Source organism: Zalophus californianus, chromosome 5 (assembly GCF_009762305.2).
Source record: "Zalophus californianus isolate mZalCal1 chromosome 5, mZalCal1.pri.v2, whole genome shotgun sequence".
NCBI lineage: Eukaryota > Metazoa > Chordata > Mammalia > Carnivora > Otariidae > Zalophus > Zalophus californianus.
The window spans coordinates 102,042,044-102,066,164 of record NC_045599.1 but is presented as its reverse complement, the minus strand read 5'-3'; the positions used below and the strand labels follow the sequence as shown (position 1 = coordinate 102,066,164).

Genomic DNA, 24,121 nt, shown 5'->3' with positions numbered 1-24,121 from the left:
AAAAATATCTTCAGTGCATGTTACCTGAGTTTTTACACACAAGGCATTATAGCATTCAATGAAGAAGGTGATGGCAATCATGTGATGGCATGTTATGTAGGCCACTCATTTTAATATTAGCTATAATTGTTACATATGTACATTTTTAAAGAGAGTGAATCTACATTTCCATGTATATTTTCACAAACACATTTTTAAAAATAACTCATACTCTCATTGATTCATCCAGTATTTTGGAAAGTATTCATTGCGTGTCTTGTTATGTGCCAGGCACTTTGGCAAATTTTCAGAAAATGACACTGTTGGAGACAGAAACGTTTCTTGCTCTTAGGAACCTAATGTTCTACTTTTAACTCTCACACCTAAGCCTCATTTTTTAAATGCTTTGTTGTTGTTGTTGTGAAGTAAAATGTAGAAAAGTACGAAAGACCTAAATATGGTTCAGTGAGTCATCACTAAATCCATATAACCCCCAACCATAACTGGAAATAAAATACTGCTAGCACCCTAGTAAACATCCTCCCTTATTTCCTCATTTTCTTCTTCTTTCTCTTACCCCAAAGAAACCATTGTCCTGACTTTCAGCTATATAGTTGAATTTTGCCTTTTATTAAATTTTATATAAACAGAAACATTGTGTGTGTGTGTGTGTGTGTGTGTGTGTGTGGGGCATCTTTTGCTCAATTTTTTTTTTAGATTCATGTTGCTGAATTTAGCAATAGTTCACCAACTTGTATTGTTGTATGGTATTTTATTATGTGAATATACCATCTTTTATTAATCTATTGTACTGGATTATGTTTACATCTGTTTGGGTTATGTTTTGTTTTATGTTCATATCTATTACTAATAATGCAACTAAACATTCTTAATCAAGTCTTAGAGTGGACATATGCATGTGTTTCTTTTTGAAATAAATCTAGAGATGGACTTTTTGGGATATGAAATAGGGATTATCATTAGCAGATAATGACAAAATGTTTTCATTTCAGCAGTGAATGAGTCCTATTTGCTCCACATTCTCCCAATTTTATTTAAGAATGGTTAAAACAAACAACACAAGTATGGTGAGGTGGCTAACCAAGGAAAATGGACTTCAGGGATAATCCTAGACCTCACATTGATGGCTTTTTCCTGTATACACCCCTTGACCCCAACGAGCGTGGTGATTGTCTTTTCCACATTTCCCCTCCTTGCTTTATTAATTATCCCAATTTTCACTGGGTGTATGTGAAATCCTCATGCTTTTTGTGAAGCTGTTTCTATCTTGGATACTAATGGCAGGATAGATAATTAGACCAAAATAATTAACATAATCTCCTCTAGTCATAGATTTCAGTTTCATATGTATGAATTCATACATATTCTAGCGATGCACAGAATTAGACTCTCTGAGGACTTTTCTTTATGAAGGAACTTCTAGAAGAGTATATCTCTTTTCATAGATGTAAATAAGGAGACATGGAGGTGTAAGGAGTTGTTGTTAGCATCTCTTGACTGCATAGTCAAGCCATCTTTGGGTTGAAGCTGACACTGTGGAGGATAGAAGGGTGAACTAGAAAGAATCTGAGTTTTCAAATACCATAGTTGTGAAGCTATCTAGAGCACTGTGAAGCTGATCCTACATTAGGCTTTATGAGTATATATGTCAGTGCCCACCAATTTGGTTTGAATGTTCTGATACTTGCAATGAAATTTATCTTAGGTAATAAAACCCCATTTATTTGATATAGGACACCGGTGATTGCTAATAAAATAAACAATTTGCATTTACACATTGGATATATGTCTCATAATTGACTCAGTCAAATAAACATACTTATCAATAGCTGTTAACCTAATATTAAAAAATTGAACTTGGTAAGAGCTAAGGAAGTCATTATAAGTAGGACAATTCACGATCAGAATTGAGGCTTGGGGATTTATTTCCTTGGTGTACCACTCCTCTTTTTGTAAATTCACATTCATGTGTACACACACAAGCAGAAGCACCTTTCCCAACAGGTTCTACATAGGTTCCTTACATGTCCTTACTGAGAGGTATAGAATCCCATAGGCCACGAAAGACCCTATGTGAAAGACTAATTGGTACCCCAGTGTTCTTGTTCACAGAATACTGCAGTGTCCCTAGAGAGCTCCCAGTTTTCCTGGACAATACAGAGTGGAGCCCCCTCATCCCATGATCAGATCAGATTATGAGTTCCCTGTGTCCTTTGAGACATATACTCACCTTTCATACCTGCTCAAACACTTTTTACCAAAATCTACTTTTTACAGTGGCTGAAAGACATCCTTTAAAATGAACTGGTTGATATGTATGCCTTGCCCTGCAGTGTACATTGCTCTCCAAGCCAAGAAAGAATGTAAGACAGTTTATCACATGTGTGAAGTTAAATTGTGAACTCTGCTTTTATTCCTCAGTATGGGGAGATCAAATTATTGGTACCTGTAACAGCAAGCTTACGAAATTTGAATGTTATTAACTTTGTGTGAAGGTGCCATACTTTTACTGAGCTCAGGCATAAACTAATTTATTGTCCTAAAGGAAAATGAGCTTGAGCAACCATTTATTTTGGATTATCTTATTTTTTGATGAATGTACAGTAGCAGATTACTTGGACCCAATTTTTCTTTTTCAAAGCCTTGCAGCATAATGGTTAAACATTTTGGTTTTGGCAAACTGAAGTGACTGTTGGTAAATATCATTGTTTTTCTTCATTGGCAAAATGGGGATAATTATAGGAATATCAGTGTTTTAAGGATTAAGTGGGAGAATGTAGGTGAAGTCCTTAAAGTTATTCCTAGGACATAGTGAATATTGAAAAGTAGCTATCATTGGTATTATTATTTACCTTAGGAAAACTTGTTAACAAGAACATTTATTCTTTCCACAAATCTTAATTAAACATGTACTCATGGAACTTGTAGTCTAGTAATGGAGACATAGAATAAACATCAATACATAGACATTGTTAACAAATGCTATGAAGGGACTGGCTAGAGCATATGAAGGGTGGGTGGGTGACAAAGTTAGATAATAAGGGATGACCTCTATGTGAAGGTGATGTTTGTGTTGAAAAGTAAGAAGGAATAAGCCAAGCCAAATATTGTTTTGGGAGGTGAAGAGAAAAGATTGTAAGCAGGAAGGACAATACATGCAGTTAGACTGGAGTTTGGCCAAGTTTTGGGAACTTAACAAACTTGGGTAACATAACGAGGTAAGAAACAACACATTCTTCTCTTACTGATGCTTTTGGAGTATGAGGATTCTCACTGGATTCTATGGTCTGAAGAAAATGTGGGGTAGAAGGATATCTCTGAAAATGATAAAAGGAAGGAATAGAGATTAGGTTATATAAGCAGTGGAGATTCCCAGTAGAGGTAATATTAACAAAACAGAAAATCCAATGCATAGGAATTTTTAATAGAAAAGATCCAAAAGGTTTCATTTTGCTGACCTATATATCTTGAGAGATTTATTTTGACATATAAAATACCCTGCATATAACTCATTGCACCTATAAAATAAAACTAAAACTTGTACCAACAAAATATTACTGAAACTATGAAAGAATGAAACACTAATTATTTAAAAATAGTTTAAACATAAAAATAAGTGATTTTTTATTTTTTTATTCTACTTACCTATGTCAGAGAAAGAAAAAATATATATTGTCTTTATGATGCCAAATACCAATGGATTTTAAGATACCTGAATGAAAAGACAAATGTTTTTATATCTCACCCAAATATTTGCTGTTATATTACCCTGGGATGGTAAAGTGACTAGATTACCCACCCCCCGCCACAAAACTTAGATCTTTATTGAATTTGTAGGAATCTGAAATACATTGATTAAAATTTAAAATTCCATAAACTGCATGATTAATATTCAGTGTCAAACATACAATATATGTACCAAAATTCAAGTATTTAGATTCTTCTATATAATTTAGAACAACCTCTCACTGAGCATCTATCAAATATTTCTTTTGTTTTTCTAAGCCATTTTTTAAAATCAGCTTTTGTTTCTGATTATAAACATGAGCTTATTACATGTTTGTAATAATTCATAAATTCAAATCATGCATAAAACTGGAAACATGAAAATAAAAATCTAATTTACAACATGGAGACTCAAGATTTAAAGTAGGAACCTGGTAATATGTATCTTTAAAGATGCCCCCCCCCAAAAAAAACTCTGTGACTGAGATTCTCAAATGTTAATATGCGTATGAATCACTTGAAGATTTGTTAAAGATTATGATTCAGGTGTCTCAGGTGGGGCCCAAGGTCCTGCTTTTCTAGCAATATTCTAGCAGTGCTCATGCTGCTGGTCCAAGGGTCCCAGGGAGATGGCTTTCTATATTTCTTAAAAAGCTTTCAAAGATGAAAACTTTACAACCTTTTCTGGCACTGTTTTTGACAAATTTTCCACTCAGACTATGAAAAATGTTTTTCATTATGGTAAGCTAATTTAAGACGAATTTCAATTTTAGTTCTCTCTCTTTATAAGATTACTACTTGTAAAGGCTGTTACATTCGGATAGGTGGCTTTAGCTAGAAGTTCAACTTTATGTTTGTGCTCAGTGCACTCAACTATCAAGTCCGTTTTCTTGAATCATTATCAATCTGTTTCTGCCCAGGCCTTCTTATGGGGTTGACAATGCCACAGAACGTCTTGTCTAATGATCAGACTTCATTATTCCTAGACAGCCTATCTATACAAATCAGGAGGTCTTGACTCCAAGGAATTCTAGAGAAACAGCCAATGTTGAGACTTCTCAGAGTCTCTTTTTTCTTTTTTTTAAGACAAATCTGGAGGGTGCCTGGGTGGCTCAGTCGGTTAAGTGTCTGCCTTCAGCTCAGGTCATGATCCCGGGGTCCTGGGATTGAGTCCCGCATCAGGCTCCTTGCTCTGCAGGGAGCCTGCTTCTCCCTCTCCTCCCCACTTGTGCTCTCTCTCACTATCTCTGTCTCTTTCTCTCAAATAAATAAATAAAATCTAAAAAAAAAAAAAAAGAAATCGGGAAACAATCCCAGATTATGCATCAGCCCCATTAATTTAGACCTCAGCTGGGAAACTCTAGAGAATAAAAACTTAATTTATTTATAATATAGGGGTTCATTATTTTTCTTCCTGGAAAACATCTGTTTTTAGTTTTTCTCAGCACATATTAGATAAAAGCCTGAAAGCAGCATCTACAGATTCAGGTTTTAGTTACATGGTTGGAGCTGTTGTTATAAATCTAGCAGTGGTCACTTTATAACAATAATTATAACAGACCTATTTTCAGGGCTATGTGTCAGACACTGTGCAAAGCACTTAATAACCATTATCTTAACCTTACACAAAAATAAGCTATGAATACTAGCATTAACTCTATTTTAAAGATGAAAACTTTGTGAAGTTTAGCAAGGTTAAATAACTTGCCCCAGGTCATAAAATAGTAAGTGATAGAGGTAAAACACGATGAATCCAGAAAGCAAACCCAGTATTTTCTAACTCCAAAGTATATACTCTTAATTTCTCAACTCTTTTTTTTTTTTAATTTTTTTAATCTCTCTCTGGCTAAGTAGGCAACCTCAATTATGACAAAATCTATCACTGATACTTTTAAATGAAATAATCCATTTGTTTATTGTTTTGGCATCTAAAAGGTGATGATTCTAAAAGATTTATTGATGCAATTCTGGAAAGTAGTATTCCTCCTAAGTAAGTATCCCTTGTATTTTCACTTAATGTATTTTTCCTCCTAGTCTGCCAGATGATGGTAGTAACAGTAATACAGCACTGTTATGCTTGGATTATTTACTTGTTAGTATGAGGAGTTGCTATAAGCGAGTCAACCAAATGATTTAATATCTATTCCCTTCCCTTGAAGAAACTTCAATAAGGTGCATTTGTCTGAGGGAGAGAGAGAAAGAGAGACACAGAGAGAGAGAGACTCAGAGAGAGGGAGGGAAAGATTTTTTTTTTAAACACTTTTGCATGAACAAATTAAATGGTGGTAAAATTCCATAATGATGGTATCCAATGGGCCAACCACATTCTTTTCTGAGTTATTGGAGGGACTTGAAAATCTCTTGGTCAGAGAGCTGTTTTTTCTTCTTAAACTAGTGAGATTTAGGTCATAGAATGAAAACTCTATTAGGGAGTGTTTAGCAATGCTCTAGAGAAATGGTGAATTGAGGCCCAAGAAGAATTTCCCTAGCTGAGACCTGGCCTTTGCCGACAGCAGAGCCTTTCTCTTTGAGAGTTCCTTGAAGTTTTGTCCGGCCCATCATACCCTGAATGGGAGGTTTATGAAATTTAAATGTTGTTTAAAGTCGTTCTGCTAATTGAAGTGCCAGACGTATGACTGGCTCTGTGAGGTTTGATGCAGATGTGTAGCTCAGTTTTTATAATGGTTCCTCTTTATAAAGCTTTAAAGGAATAAAAGAGGAGATTACTTGCTTACTAAATTGATCCATGCCACTGATTACTCTTAAAACTCAATCTCCCATGCTCATTCTCAAACCAGATTAATCATGCAATCAGCTTTCTTCTACCATATGGAGTCATCTGTTTATCTATATATGCACACATACACATACATATCTTTTATATACGTAAAATGAATGAGTATGATTCCAATATCTTTCCAAAGTCAGCCTTAACTTCTGGCCCTAATTGTGGAAGTTTCCTGACAGGTTTGGGCATGGAAAACTGAATCACAGGATATTATGTAGCTTTTAGATCACTCAAAGTAGGCAGTTTCAATTACACAATTATAGTATATTAACTATTAGCATGAGTTTCTGGATTAGGAAATTTTGCTCTAAGAAAGAGTGGCTTAAAGTCTGCAGCTACGTTTTTCTTCATAGTACCAGGTTCTTAACAATCGAAGGTAAATGAACCGCCCTTGCTTTCAGTGCAAGTGAGGGGAAAAAAATACACATACACACACCCTGGGGGAAGAAAAAGCAGCAAGACAAAGTTCTCCTTAGTAGTTCAATTGAGAGGGGAGAGGCTTGTCTGGCGGTTTGTGGGAGTGAATCTAATTATCAGTCTCTTACTTTCATTAATAGGTTGAAGCAAGTTAACTTCTTAGGGGAGGAAGAAGTAGACATTATGTCTGAATTCTGAGACTACATTATCATCATTTAAGCATCATTTTCACAAAAATAGTTTTTTCTTAATAAGTCCTTTGTGAGGTTGGGCAGGTGGACAGGAAGAATATCAACTATGAGAAAGGCAAAAATCACTTGTAAAACATGGTATACTTATAGATGGGAAGACAGAGCATTCTGGAAAACTGGAGAGTACACTTTAATAAATTTGAATCTACATCTGTGTGGTTTAATTAGCTAGATGGAGCCTCAGTGAAAAATTTCACTGTCATCCACTGTAATACATTCCTGTAATCCTAGTTCATTTCTCCTTTTTCCCCAGTGGACTGTGAGTGAGAAGTCCTCTTGGGTATAGTCTATATGTTTCCTGACCAATATTTTTGTTTCTTAGCCTCACAAGCCAAAAATCTGATGATGACTATGAAGATTATGCTTCTAACAAAACATGGGTCTTGACTCCAAAAGTTCCTGAAGGTGATGTCACTGTCATCTTAAATAATCTCCTGGAAGGATATGACAATAAACTTCGGCCTGATATAGGAGGTATGTTAAAGTAATTTGTGATATTGTAGAGATAGAAATGAACGTGCCTACCACACTAGAAGAAAACATGAGTATGTTTCAATAACCAGAAAGACTTAAATGATCATTATATGCTGTAAAAATAAAGAATGTATAAGTAGCATTCAGGCATAGGGGTCAGAGGGGCCTTGATAAATGCAAGATGAGGAAAGAGCATCGATAATCTTTAAACGAGGCACGAGAGCTGGAAATTCAAATTCTCCTAGATATCTTAGACAAAGTTTATAGAAGGAATATGACAACTTCTTTATGAAGTAACATCAAAAACAAACAAGTAAATATGGTAAAGAAAGGATATATTAGTTACCTACTGCTGTGTCACAAACCGTTGCAAATCTCAGTGACATATAAAAAGCATTTATTTAGCACTTTGCCAGGAGCAGTCTAATCTAAATTAAGCCAGGTTGGAGCTGCTCATTTAAGGAAGCTGTATTCTCATTCTACTCCTGGGACCAGGAGACTAGCTAGGATTATCCTTCTCATGAAAATAACAAAGAGCAAGACAGAAAGGAGAGGCTCAAACATAAGGTTTAATGCTTGGGATTAGAATTAGTGTACTCATTTGTCCATGTAGTATTAGCCAACACAAGTTAGATGGTCAAGCCCGAAGTTCAGAGGCAGTGAAGTAGCCTCATTGGAGTGAAAGCAGAAGCATAGATGCAGGGACTAGTGAAGAATTCAGTCCAACACAGAAAATTATGACATGGCACTTTCAGGGAGAGTGGATGAAGATGAGAAAAATGTACTTGTTGAATTGAAGCACAGAATGATAATACGAATCCTTGTTCATTAAATCTTAAATGAAAATGGAGCACATCCATTTGGTCATGAATGTAATACTACATGATTTTTTAATATCAGTCCTCTTTGACTAATAGGTGTGTACTGGGGTTCCATATGGTTTCCTCATATTATTTGATGAGTCACACAATTGAGTAAGTCATTGAGGAAGATTGATTTTGTGTTGGCTGAGGTGTATGAGGATAAAGTGGTCATGAAAGGAATCAACAGAGGGCAATTCATAATATTTGTTGCTCTTCATGTCATTTCATGTTTCTAAAGCATATTTTTTCTAGATCACTAAGTAGTTATTTTTTTCTACATGGGTCAAGTCAGGTTACCATGCCCAAATAGATTCCAGGGCTTAAAGATATATCTGAGATATCTGAGAGAAGGCTGAAGAAAATCTGAGCAGTGTTTTCTTATTTGTTTATTGTAATACACAATTTTAAAGGATAATCAGTTTCAAACTCCAAATGCTTAGTTACTGCATTTACATGCTTAAAAGGAGATTTTTTTTGGAACATAGTTATTTAAATGTAGTGAATTAGTTACTGACACCAAATTGTGAATAAATCACTTCTAATGTAGCAAAATAAACATATTTCTAGAATAACACTAAAACATTAAAATGTTGTGCTTCACCACATGCACATATCTATCATTTTCTTTACAGTGAAACCGACATTAATTCACACAGACATGTACGTGAATAGCATCGGTCCCGTGAATGCTATCAATATGGTAAGTTTCTAATAGTCTGTCTATTTTGTTAACATATTAGAGAGGAGATGTGGCATCATAAAAATAGCAAAGAATATGCTGACAAAAAAATTCATAAGGGAGAGACAATATTTCAGATTTTTTCTCTATTGTACTATAAAGATAATTATTTTTTATAATTTGTTATGAGAACTAAGTGTGATCATATGTATATAAACTACTTTTTGTAAAAATGATATACTTTTAAAATTCAACAATCATTGCTTACTTGGTAAGTATAGCTTACTAGAAAATAAAATACAGTAGTCCATAATTTTTAGAATTTGATGGTATGGAGAAGGCATAGTTTGTTTCAAACTGGAATTATTTATCAGAAGAAATAGTGGATTAGATGTAACAATAAATATAGCTTTGTTCTGTCTGAATCTGAAAATAAGAAACTAGATTGGAGTCTAGAATAAAGTAGAACATACTATAACATAACATAACATTAACAAACATAACATAGTCATAGTATAATTTTGAAATAGTGTTTACCAAGTAGCAGTAAGGACGCTCTGTTGAGTCAGGGAGATGAGAAACTCTTAAGTGTTCTCATTCGGGGTGATAAAAAAAAGTCTACCACCACCTGCATACATCATGCAAGTAAACCATTAAAGAAATACCAACACAGGTCCTCCTTATAACTAAAATTTTCAGTATATTTAGCATTCTAATGCAAATTATAAATATTTAAGAAAAAGCTATATGGATAGTTTATTTAATTAGAACTTTTAATTTCAGGAATATTAGTTCCCAGAACTGCTATCCCAGGACCACATTTTATGAAATGCTGGTTCAATGAACCTTAAAGCTTTTATTTTTGTGTGTATGTGTATTTTTTTTTCTTCTTGCCAAAATGTAGATCAGAAGCTATTTAATTACTTTACCTACTGGCACATCACTAACTAGTTGACAAAGAATTTCGTAAAATAAGTTCCCTTCTTACTGTTCGTAGACTACAAATATGGAACTAAGTGGTGAACAAAGTGATAAGGCTTACGCTAGTGGAAATATAGTTAGTTACAATAAGACAACACAGCAGGGAGGTGCAAAGAAATAGCACAGAACAATGCAAATGAGGCAAAGGAAGAAGATTCTGGTCTGATCCTGACAGGCTGTGTTTTGAAGGTGTAATGTATGTAATATGGATGATTCTCATTGCCCAGCTCTCATATTCTAAGTACACTGAATTTTTTCTTCAATTTTCTCATTTATGGACATCATTAAAATCAAGTTATACAATGTTAAATAATATCTAAATATGACAAACCAGAACTTGAGTGTTCTGTCTCCAGGTCTGTGGTCTGAATTCACATGACACTTTACTTCTCTTTGATTGAAGTCAATCACTTGCCACTTTAGTGATATATATTTGAGGGTAATCATTATAAAGTCATTGCTCATCACAGCACTTTGTGAATGTGCTTTGTGATGTGGTTAGTAGTAAAGACTATTTTTTAATTGATTCATTTCCTCTTATTTGGAGAAAAGGACAACTATATAGTAACAAATTTTGAGAAGTTACCTTACATTTGGTGTTTGCTATCTGCCAAACACGACACAAACTACTTGATGTGCATTCCCCTTTTCCATCTTCACACTACCTAACAAAACAGGTGTTTTGTTTTTTTTAATATTTTATTTATTTGTCAGAGGGTGAGAGAGAGAGAACTCAAGCAGGGGGAGCAGCAGACAGAGGGAGAAGCAGACTCTCTGCTGAGCAGGGAGCCCGATGCAGGACCCGATCCAAGGACCCTGGGATCATGACCTGAGTCAAAAGCAGTTGGTTAACTAACTGAGCCACCCATACATCCCAACAAGACAGGTTCTTAAAGATCCCAATTTTATTATGAGGCAACTGAGCTCCAGAGCTCCAGTTTAAGATTGTTTTGAATAGTATGGACTTCCTACACTCTTTAGCAGTGAATTCTGAACCTGAGTTATTGTTTTCCTAGAGATACGTGTGGCAATGTCTGGAGATATTTTTACCTGTCACAATATGCAGGGGCTTGGGGGTGGTGGTGTGGTGTTTGTGTTACTGGCATCTAGTGGGTAGAGGCTAAGAATGCTACTAAGCATTCTGAAGTACACAACACAGCCCCCACAACAAAGAATGAGCTGGCCCAAATTAACATGAGAAACTGATCTAGAGACACAGAATGCAAATGATTATATCACAACTATGATCTTTTGCTGGAATTCATCTAAACAGGTCTATTTTTTCATAAAAATATCAATTTGTCTAGAAAAGATGGGTGTGTCTCCTTAGCAAAGCTTTTGCTTTCTTTTGAATTATTCAAAACTAAAGTAGCTTTGCTTTGTATTGGCAGTGAGAATACAAATGATAAATATAAACAAATGGTCTACAATACAATTCTGTGTTAAAAATGTTCTATTTCACCTTTTTTTTTAAAAAAATTACAGGAATATACAATTGACATATTTTTTGCCCAGACATGGTATGACAGACGTCTGAAATTTAACAGCACCATTAAAGTCCTCCGATTGAATAGCAACATGGTAGGGAAAATCTGGATTCCAGACACTTTCTTCAGAAACTCCAAAAAGGCTGATGCACACTGGATAACCACCCCTAATAGGATGCTGAGAATTTGGAATGATGGTCGAGTGCTCTACACCTTAAGGTATGCTTCTGAAAAAGGAAAGGAGTAATCTCTGGGAATAAAACAAAGATCAACTACACACTCTTAAAACAAGAGGAATGAAAAAAATTTCAAACTTACATCAGGGTGGGCATGTGTGATCAAAATAGTATGTGATAGTACAAAATTTGCTTTTCTTTCTCTTATCAACGAGCTTTTCAAATCATAGGTAGAATTTTATTTTCTGTGACTGATGTGAGAACTCTGTTTTCTTTCAGGGACATGAAATTTCCCTTGCCTTTATAAGGTTACCTGATTTTTGCACCAGTCTTGGCTTTTGCCTATGTGTTCTGCTACTTTAAAATAAGGAAACGAAAATACAGACAGTTATCCTTGGGACCACTGGTTGTTATGCTTGGAAATGTCTCTGTTTCCAAGGAAACCATTGCTAAAGGAGAAATTTTGGTGTGGAGGTCTCCTGGTACCTCCTTGTCTTTTAGCTGCACAATAGCAAGTACAATGAGTTCTATCTCCCAGCACCCACTCTGCTCTATACTGATAGGCTATTTGACTTAATTTACTGGCTATTTTGGAAATAGACTTCTTTAGGGATAATTTGAAGAAGATATCTTTTATTTTCTGAACTTAAATGATAAGTAACAGTTGAGAGATTTTCTACTTAAATTACTGTATGCCATTATCTTAGCGCTTAATACTTACATGCATTTAAAATATTTTGATGTTGAGGTTTTTCATGGGTGAGAGTATATTATTAAACAACATAATAGATTAGTACATAGACTTAAGAACCAGACAAATCTGGCTTTGGTTCTTAGACCTATATCTTACTATCTGTATGAATTAGGGCAACTCTTCAGAATTTGTATGTAGAGGACTTAGGGGCAGCTATCTTGTTGCAGGGGTCTTGGTGCCAGAAGATGTATCTCAAAGTTTTATTAGTAAGTTTGATGTTTTTACTTGGTTACATCTTTATTTAAAGAAATTAGGTAGGAATTGATGGAGATTATTGGAAAAGAGGTACCCACCACCCCCATGGTTCATGCCTCCATCCAAGACAAGTCTGAGCAAACTCTTTTCATTTCTTTAATTTCTATAAAAAATAAAATAAAATAGAGATAATGATTCTTATAGTATTATTATAAGGACTAAATGGGCCAATATGTAAAATGCTTCACATGCAGCCTGATATATAGTAAGCACAACAGATATTGAAATTATTTATATATATTTTCAGTAAAAATTATGGATAATATGATTCTTCTAGATCTTAGGACCCTGGAACTTCTAGCTTCAAAATGATTCCTTTTAAAAACTCTTGTGGCATGTACTTTATTCCTTATATAACACTTGGCATGCAAAATAAAATACTTTAAATGGCTCCAAAACCTATATCAGAGTTATGTCAGTAACTAGGAAAATTGGCCATAATTATAAAAGAAATTCATGACATATAGTTTGTATTCTTCATGGGTTTCATTAAATGTGAGAGATAAAGTAATGACTGAAATTAGAATCTAGTGGAAATCAAAGTTTGATAAATCAGAGTCAGTCTTGCTTTTGAAATATTAAGTCACTCACACTATCCCAAGTCCCTTGATTGTTCTCATAACTACACTCATTTTTTCATTTCTATTAATTTGTAGAATCTCTATACAATATTTAATTATGGAAACCACCTCAAAAATGCCACTCATGAGATTCAAAGTTTGAATGAGTTGTGAACTACAGAGAGAGATGATTTTATTCTTGTTGCTAATCTATAATAAGTAACAAAATTTGTGTGTGCAGAGATAACATATATGTATCTGTCTTTGCAATCTCTAAATTATTTTCAATTTAATAATTCCAGTTTAATTTGAAAATAATAAAATATCAAATTTAATTGTCATTTCACTTATGAATGAAACTAACCTTTTCTTTGGAAGAGCATGTAATTATTGAGTGACAATGATTAAAACCTTTGGCTTTGGAGACAAATAGTCTTGGGCTCAAATCTCAACTGTGCTGCTAGCTTTGTGACTTTGGACAAGTTCAAGTACAATAAAGCCATAATAACACTTACTAAATTAGAGAACAATTTGCCATACCCAGTGCCACATAGATTATTAAAGGCTCAATATTAATTATTTATGTTTAAGATCAGTAACTGTCCTATTATACCATAGAAAAATGAAATCTCTCCAATTAAAAATTATGCTGAATTGTAAAATCTTTTAAAATAAATAAATGTTTATAATTTTTTTCCTTCAAGATTAATACCTGTAAGATATATAGCTAACAAATAAGAAATCTTAAAAATCATCAGGCCATCACCATTACAATTTTAGAGTATAGTTCTACTTCTCCAAAGATGGTCAAAACATCTGGAACTCCATTAAATTTTTTCCCTCCTAGAGTCCCAGCCCATACTGAGATCCAGAAATCTGTATCTTTAATAAGCACCCAGATGCAAACTAATTGAGATTCACTGGCAAACATTTTTCTAATGTCTGTGTATGTGTATTTAACATTTCTTGTTTACCATTAAATATTCTTCTACTCTATAACATCCTATTTATGGCTTCACAGTGTTCCATTATCAGAATGCATAATACTCCATTGTGAAATATAAGTATTTTAAAAGTCACATATAGTAATTTAAATCTAACAGCTAACAAGTATTAAAAACAGAAGGTTCTGCTTTAATTAGCAAATAAGAGCTGAGAATTTATCAGCATTCATTTACATGCAAACAGCAAATGAGCTTAAGTTCTTAAAATTGTTGTTAAATATACTCACCAATCTCATGTGTGCAATTAATTTGCCAAAAAAATTATCTGATCATAAATTTTGGAAAAAATGGAGTTGCTGTCAATGAAATCCTATTGATTGGTCTGTGAAAATGGTCTACATTAAGTCTTGAGTAATTTTCTCCTGGACTTGGCGGGTTTCTTCAGGGAGAATCACCTTGTATTATCGATAATAATATGAGATATATTCTCAAGCAACAAAGATGAAGAATAGTCATTAAAAATTGTACTAATGTATATTCTTAAAACTATGTCTAAATGATTTCTATTTAGGTTTCATATCTTTCTATTTAGGTTGACAATTGATGCAGAGTGCCAGTTGCAGTTACACAATTTTCCGATGGACGAACATTCCTGCCCCTTGGAGTTCTCCAGCTGTAAGTAATCTCATTCTGTATTATGTATTCTGTATCCTCTCTCACCAACAGTTTTCTAATTGCAATGCCAACTAATTGGGAGACTCCTAGAGAATGCAGAATCAAGCAATTTTGTTGACTTTGAAAATTTTGACAGTTACTTTCATCATCATACCAGTTTATTCCTATTAGAGTGATACCTGCAAAAAGGATCTATTTTATCAGAAATTACAAGTAGGCTTCACTGGTGTATAAAATTTTAATATATTTGCAGTGGCTGCCTGAAGACATTTTTCAAGGATTATAAAACCAGGCCTGGCCACAAAGGAAAGGTATAATGGTGGATTTTACATCCTTATTCCCTGCCCCTATCCCTCCCTGTTCCTCCCACCACCCACCACTCCCCCCCCCCCCCCCCCGCCACTGCCCCCATAGGTGCAGGAGAAGAGAGTAGCAAAATATTTGCTACTTATTTTCTCCCTTACACATCAGGAGATACATAGATTCAACAGTGTCATTTGCTTATTTCAATTTCAGTAATACCTGTTAAAGATAGCAAAATTGAAATTTACCTTCTCCATCTGGAGTTCAAGCAATATCTAGAACTAGTTATTTACCAGTGAGTAAAAGACTAATTTTTTGGTGTCTTATGGGTCTAGTTCAAATCCCTACTCCATCACTGTGGTCTTGAACAAATTACTAAATCTTCCAGTGAGTCCACATTCTTAGGTGCCCAATAGAGATTATGAGACCTGCCTCACCACAATATTGTTTTGTTGATGTAATATATGTAAAATGCTTGGTATGCTACCTCACACACATTAAGATTCACTAAAAAGCTCTATTAATTTTATTGATTGTTATTATTATCAGATAATAGACTATATACCAAGATGATCCATGATGATTCTGAAACAAATTAAGCTTTAGTAACCTTTGTAGGTATTTCCTGCCTGAACCAAAACCAAGCTTCAGTTTCCCGCAGATGTTTGCCTGAGTTTTTGTTCAACACTCGTTTAGGTTTCTCATCTCTTCCTTATTTTTGGTCTGCCAACTAGGCATGCTAGGCAGAATGAAAAACTGATTATGAGTTTTTTTTTTTTTTTAAAGATTTTATTTATTTGACAGAGAGAGACACAGCGAGAGAGGGAACACAAGCAGGGGGAGTGGGAGAGGGAGAAGCAGGCTTCCCGCCGAGCAGGGAGCCCGATGCGGGGCTCGATGCGGGGCTCGATCCCAGGACCCTGAGATCATGACCTGAGCCGAAGGCAGACGCTTAACAACTGAGCCACCCAGGTGCCCCTGATTATGAGTTTTAAGTTTATATTTCTATAAATAGAATTTCTCAGGCAGGAAGTGACAGAGACTCATAGGAGCCAACTAAGTCATAATAACTATATTTAAAAAAAAATCAGTGATGAGAGAAACAATCATCTGTTCATCATTACATCAATTCCAGAATGAACTCAAGGAAAAATATCACTGTATATCATATGTATTTTAAAAAGTTCCCATTATGCATCTTATTTCATACGTTTTACTTTATCCAAGGATGGAATATTTTTAAGTAAAATCTTCCCCAAGCTTTGGGAGATTAGACTTCGTTTCTTTTAATTTCCAACTGGGTCCACTCCTTTTCTGAGCTAAAATTTAAGAACTGGTGATTTCTGTGTCTTTAGGTCACTGATGGACAACTGTCTTCTGAACCCAAACACAACTTAGTGTTACTTATTGCTCTCAAAAAAGTTAAATCACCTACGTGTTCTCCATAGGAAGTTTCCTAACATCATCATTCTTTTTCTCAGTTTTCAGCACATTCTGCCCCACCTTCCCCTGTTCCATGCCAATCTGGGGATCATGCTTTCTTTTTCTTTCATCTTAGTCAATAAACACATAATACACAACTACTTGGACCAAAAGAAAAGAAAAGGAAGACACATAGGGATTTTATTCCAAATAGTCAATCAGCCTCCATAATTAAGACTTAGGTTTATATTGCATTATTAGTAGACAAATAGTTTAGACAATGTCTAGTTTTGTTTATCTATTTATCTATTTTTACTTGAGTTTATTTTGAGTTTTATTTTTTTTAAGATTTTATTTTAAGTAATCTCTACCCCCAACAGGGGGCTTGAATTTACAATTCCAAGATCAAGAGTCACATGCTCTACTTACTGAGCCAGACTGGCACCCATACTTGAGTTTATTCTACAATTAACTTAATAATGTTTATCCATTCAACAAATATATATTGACCATCAGTTTCATGAAAAAAGTACTACCCTGATCCCCATAAAGAAACAAATAATTTAGGAAAAAAAATGAAGAAACTTTTATAGGGTATTATGGCCAGCAAATGGTACTGATAACCACTACATTGTCAGTACAATATCTCTTAAAAGATGACTTTCTGTTCTCTTGGCTGAACATGATTGACTTCTTCAGAATCTACATAGTACTCATTGGTATCTTCCCCTGGGCATTTCTACTTTACTGGTCTTAATTGTAGTAAGTAGAATTTCTACATATATTAAAATGAAGTCCCAACAAATTGAGAAAGAGAGAATAATGTAAGTAGTTGAGGTTATTTTTCCCAGTCACCTTCCACTCCAAGGGCATGCCCTGGTGAGGCATTTGAGTCTGCTCCTCTCCTGTTATTTTCTGTTTCTGCATGATGCTCAATACCTTGCCCTGTTAATTCTTCTTCATCATGAAATAATACCTGTGCATGATGACTATTCTATTGCTTATATATTTGCTACTTTTTATATCTTACCCTAGACAATGTAAAGTATGAATATAGTATACGTGAAACCATGTATAATATACTGTCTATGCAAATTAAGTGACTTTAAGGGTAATTTTGACCTCATAGTTTTTAAAATTCCTGTTGGGAGAAAATGTCATTGTATTTATTTCTTCTATTGTGAGATTCTTTAGTTCAGGATCTTCTAATTTATAAGTCAGTCTCTATCACACCTACCTCAGTGTCTTGTTCATAGAAGGTGGTTGCTACATACGTTCACTTATAAATAATTTTAAATGTGTGCTTTCCCGTCTAATGGCAGATGGCTATCCACGTGAAGAAATTGTCTACCAATGGAAGCGTAGTTCTGTTGAAGTGGGTGACACAAGATCTTGGAGACTTTATCAATTTTCATTTGTTGGACTGAGAAATACCACTGAAGTAGTGAAGACAACTTCTGGTAAGATGCACTTGAATTTTAAGTGACCCTTCCGGAGTTAAAATTCTGGGATATATATATAATTCAGAAGGCTTTTCAATACCTGTCTACAAATGCTATGAATAAAATTAAGTGAAGTGTTTTAATTTACCAGAGAAAATTATAATTGGTATTTTAGCATAATAAATATAAATGGATTCTATCATTTTGAAGCAAAATGGATTAAAATTGGATTAGTAAATTATTTGTGTAATTTCTTTAAGCAAAAAGGAGTAGCAATTATTTTAAAAGCAGAAAATATTTATGAGGTGTAGGTGTAATGTTTCTTTTAGGAAATAGGTTTCATGGTATATTGAAATAGCATTTAAAGTAATCACACAAGGAACATTAACTTTCTACAAACACAGAAATGTGATAATACTGGATGTGGACTGATTTGGCATTCAGTAATTTAACATTTTGAATTGCCTACATCATGGATATGGGACAGGCCTGGTTTTAAATCCCAAATCTATCAGTTACCACCTATAGATTTTGAGAAAATTACTGTATTTCTCAGGGATCAACTCTCCCAGATATCTAATGTGGACAAAAAGACCTGTATCACAGGTATACTATGTGTGTGAAGGGGAAAATAAAAGGAAAATGCTTAGAATGATACCTGGCACTTAGCATTCAATAAATAGTAGCTTTTACTAATATTAATTATAATTCTCAGATGTGTATGGGACCTAATGTGGTCAGGACTTCAGATTTCTTAAGAGAAGCTAATTTTTTTTTAAGATTTTATTTAGTTATTTGAGAGAGAGAGAGAGCATGACAGGGGGGAGCGTCAGAGGGAAAAGTAGACTTCCTGCTGAGCAGGGAGCCCAATGCGATGTGGGACTTGATCCTGGGACTCCAGGATCATGACCTAAGCCAAAGGCAGTGGCTTAACCAGCTGAGCCATGCAGGTGCCCAAGAAGCTAAAAATCTTTATTTTTATATCAAATATAATGATTTTTAATGGTATTAATTGAATTGATTTAAAAACCCATGTGGTGTTATTTAAACATATTTCCAGACCTGATCTGTCTCATGGGTGGCTCGTATAAACCCTCTGCAAAACCCTCGAGCTATTCCTTTTAAAATTATGTGAATCTAATTATGTCCCTGTTTCAAATATAAACATCGTGTTCTCAGCTTAATATCAAGACATGTATTTTGATAATGTATTTCTGTGAGTTGAGCTGTTTTCTGTTGACTTATTTGCAGCATACCTGATTTTTTTTTCTTTCCTGAAATTCATAGGACCTATTTTTGTGTTGACTGATTTGGAATAGGGCCTTGGTCTACTATACATAGAGAAGAAAATCAAAAAATAGAAATTTAAGATTATATCTTCATAACCATTATCCTCCACATCAGAGCTATCTGGTCCTAACACTTGTTATCAACAGTGTTTGCAGATTTCTCAATTCTCTTAATTTGCAAAAAGAATATAAAAGAAGGTCAAAGAAATACTTGAGTATATTTTTGAAAAGTGGCCTTCTGTTCCCTTATTCGCTGCAAATCCTGAACATCAAGTACTAGAACAGTCTTTTATTTGGTCCCCAAAAAAGATTCAGGATTGCCTTAGAACTGGTTTTCCATCTGTGAAAAGAAGAACATGTGTAAAAATAATCTCTAAGTCTGCATGCTTCCAGAAAGAGAAATTGGGCATTAAACTGTGTTGTATATTCCTATTTCTGTAATTATTCCAGCACCCTAGAACAGAACCCAAAAATCAATGACTACCAGGTCTTTTTAGTCATTTGAGCCTAGAGGGGCAATAAAATCAAATGGCAGTGAGGGATGGGTTGGCTTTATATCACAGGGCTAGTATCATTCCCTCCCCAATCTAGAGTATTTACTGTCTATTAAGAGAGATTTCCAGAAGAAAATGATGTACTTACTTAAGGCATGGCAAGAAAAATTACCAAGGTGTCACAAAGTTATTAATCTTCCTGAGGAAATCAAAGCAAAACTTCATTGATATCAGATTTAATATTGAGGAGCATCATTTAATTGATTGCATCAACTCTTTGTGAATTTTAAATACGGTGGTTAGCCTCCCTGTTGGTCTTATCCACTTCTGGCTTTTGCTGGTTTGTATTTTATGTGCAGTACCATTTCAATTGCATCTGTGAAGAGAAAGGACTGAACGGAAACTTAACACCAGTGCTAAGAGGCAGCCTGATTCTCGTGATAGTTGACTTTGTAATGACTGGAAGTTTCTGCACGAACATTTGTTCGATTTCTGATGCCATTTTACCTTCAAAGCAGAGCTCCATAACTAGTTACTACCTACTAGGAAGTTATTAAGAAAACTTTCTTGGGAAATTATTAGAAGATCAAATTTATACTCCTTTTAAGTCTTAACCTTCTTACAATGTGATTTTTCTCCTTACATTTACTCCCAGTAAATGTATATCCTTTTAAAAAGCCTTGGTCAATACTGAGTGAGAATATTGCCTAAAATCTGACCTAGCTTACTGCAGGGATTTCTAAACTTCATTCATTTAAGCCCACCTCTCATGACTTTGTTATATCCAAGTGGCGACTCTACTGCTGTTTCCTTATATTAGGACCATAACTGGAAAAGCAGAGGCATCTGACACGATAACAGTTGATACAAAAATATAATGAAAAGCAAACAAATGTTCTTAAATTTTAAGTGCATATATCTGTGCTCTGCAGATTAAGTATATTAGAAAAGAGAGAAAGAAAGGTATTAAAGAAATGGGAAAGTGCAGCTGGTACCAGAGCAAAACAATTCACTGATGTAAACAGAAGAGTAGAATGACCATTACAGGAAAGAATCTTCTCACCATGTAAATCAGTGCTACTTGACAATCTTTGCATCCACCACCTGAACCATCTTGTTTACCACCAGTCCTATCTGTGTCATGTTTGAGAAAAATATTGCCTTGGTGGTACACTGATAAGACTTGAAGAACACCTTTAGTTCATAGTCAATATATCAAAATGAATTCTGGATCCATGATTTCTCCTCCAAACCATCATGTCTTCATAATTGCTCTGCATCTGGGAAGAGCACCATCATTGTCCCAGTGAGCCAGGCGTGAACACTCAGAGTCGTCTCTACCTCCCACCTCTAATGAATCACAAAGGCACTTATGCCTCTGAAGCATCTTGTGTAACTGTCCTCTTTTCACTTGCCATCGCCACTGTCCTAGTTCAGGATTTTGTCTGTTCTCATCTGGACTGTGTTGGTAGCCTATTAAGGTTATGTCCCTGCTATCAGTCTCTCCCTTCCACAGTCTGTCTTTTACATATTAATCATAAAGGCTAGCACTTACTGAGCACTAACTACACGCACTGTAGCAAACCTTTATCTAAACAACCTACTTGAATTCTCATAACCATGGTCCTATTTACTACACATCAATACCCAAGATGTCGTTGTGGATGAGGAAACAGACTTCTAGAGGCTCATTTACTGCAGGACTGTAAGTTCACATGGCTTGTTCCTGGACTCATGCTCTTAATTATTACGCTATTTTATTCCCACTGTGGCCCAGTGGGTCTTCTGGACACATGACTGTCACCATGTTTCAAGAATTTAGTAGGTCAGTTAGCACAAGCTACTGTTCCTAATATGCAAGCACCTGACCTCAGGAACTTTCCAGCTTTGTTTTCCATAATTTCCTATCTGATGACAGAACTAATCCATCTATGTTTTCTTGAATATAACAAGCCAATCCTATAAACAAACGGAATCTTAGTCTTTCTCTTTTGAATGGCTTCTCAACTCATCCCTACCTTCTTTATGTCTTTAAGGCTGAAAAGCACAGCACTTCTTCAATGAGGCCTTTACTTACCTTACCACCAAAACAATTTGGAGCAATTATTAAATTATGTGTCCTCTTGGAGTCAGACAGCTCAAGTTTGAATATTGGCTTGTATTATTATTTAATATATCTAAGCTCAATGTCACCAGTGTTGCAGGGTTGCTCTGAGGATTAAATAAGATACTCCATTAAAAATGCTTAAAATTTTGCCTGGAACATAGAAAGGACTCTGTAATTGGAAGGCATTATTATTAATACTTATTATTATTATCATCATTATTTCATTAACTCTTCCTCGGAGCATTTTCACCCACCTTATAAAAACATAATTTCTGCCTTGTGTTGCTTAGGCATTTTTTATTTCTGCCCCCTCATTCCAATAAGTTACAAATTTCACAACAGAAGCCTTGTTTTAATCATATTTGTATCCATGATATTAGGATGGTGGCTTGCTTAGAGTTGTTGATTAGTAGCAATTGTAGAATTGATTGCTTGTGACAATTATTTGATAAAACTGTAAAATTTCTCTCCATTTAATAAGCAATGCAGAATTCATTCCCATTGCTCATTGTTTACTCCCAAGTAGAAGATTTTGCTCTTTCTGATCATGTTGCCATTGCCAGTTCACCAAATTATCTACATGATTTTTAGTATCAAGCAGAACTTTGTTCCTTCATGTTCTCATCCTGAAATGTGGGCTAGGAAAATGGGCAAATAAGTTTCGTAGGAGAACCTATGATCCAAATGCCATCATCCTGAATCAAAAAGAATATATCACATTCTTCCTCTGTCAGAATACCTTTAAAGCTTCCATATTTTCTTTAGGAGTGCAAACATCAGTGTTTCATGAAATATCCCCATAAGTTTTTGGTAAACCCATGAACATTAAATATTATTTACTTTCTTTTTGTCTTTAACTCACCTTTTAGGCTAGGATTCCATGTGCTAGTTATAGTTTCCTGATTTCTATTATAAGAAATACACAAATATTAAAATAAAAAGCCCACACACCACTAAATTTACCTTACTTTCCAATAGTACCGGGCAGACTGCAGTTTTAGAAATACTAGCTCTGTGGATAAAGTTCATGTTCATTGCTTGATTTCTAAAATATTTATAATCTACCCTACATCTTTAAACCTTGCCCACGGTTCTCCCATGGTACCCTTAACCGCCCTGGGGTTTTCTGGGTAGGTTGTACTTACTTCATGTCTTTGTATCCTATATTCCTTATTTGATACCAGGCTCAACTCCAACCTTCTCTACGTATATCAGTGTATATGTACTGGTCAAATAATTCTCCAAACAGAAAAAAGAAATAGATCCTACCTTCCAGACTGTGTTTTAATTTAGATGTCTTTGGCAAACCAGGGAGATGCTTTAAAACTTTACTCAGCATGGAGGTAAACTATTTTAAGGGAAAGAAAAAGAAAACAAACAAACAAACAAGTTAACAGTAATTTTTTTTTCACTGAAGTTGAAACAAAAAATATTAAGAAACCTAGGTGTGAGGAGAGAAATAAACAACTGCACATTCGTCCCACAGTCTCCTGTGACTTTGGAGTCGAAGTAAGTTGTGAGTTCATTTTCGTCAATAATAAACTTTCAAACTACTTGAAGCAATGCAATGTCTTAAATCAGCGGAAGACTTCACAATAATTGATTTTTATTTTATTTTTAAGCTTCAATTTAGAAAAAAAATTAAGTTTGGTTTTGAGAGAAGAAAATGTATGAATAACATAAAGAGAGCTGTGCCAGGAGTAGCCATGGGGAAGTCATTTGCCTTCTCTGGGATGAAAGTTCCTTGTTTATAAAATGAATGCTCTTGACTAGATGCTTCTTTGAAGTCCTTAGATCTACCTAGAACCTCTGGTGTAACCACAGTTACACTATGGATGTCCTAATGTAGGAGCAACTTTCTTTATAAATTAATGTTTTCCTTCATCAAGTTTTCAGTATGTTTTCAAAGCAAGTCAAATGCAAAAACAAACTCCTTTAGATTTTTAATTTAAAAGGAATGACAGTCCCACCCATATATTTGTTTTTAGTGATATATGATGTTATATATAATGTTAACCCAAGATTCTATGTGTT

At 34.7% G+C, this 24,121-nt stretch overlaps 1 protein-coding gene across 4 annotated transcripts in view; it reads left to right on the top strand.

The window, feature by feature from the left end:
• Positions 1-24,121, top strand: part of GABRG2 (gamma-aminobutyric acid type A receptor subunit gamma2) — a 104,150-nt gene that overhangs the window by 19,715 nt on the left and 60,314 nt on the right. For 3 of the 4 annotated variants that reach the window (XM_027607058.2, XM_027607055.2, XM_027607054.2), the window contains exons 2-6: positions 7,505-7,656; positions 9,152-9,219; positions 11,665-11,885; positions 14,948-15,030; positions 18,078-18,215. In XM_027607058.2, coding sequence (XP_027462859.1) covers positions 7,505-7,656; positions 9,152-9,219; positions 11,665-11,885; positions 14,948-15,030; positions 18,078-18,215 — 662 coding nt within the window. The remainder of the gene's footprint in view (positions 1-7,504; positions 7,657-9,151; positions 9,220-11,664; positions 11,886-14,947; positions 15,031-18,077; positions 18,216-24,121) is intronic. The other variant, XM_027607056.2, reaches the window with a different exon arrangement.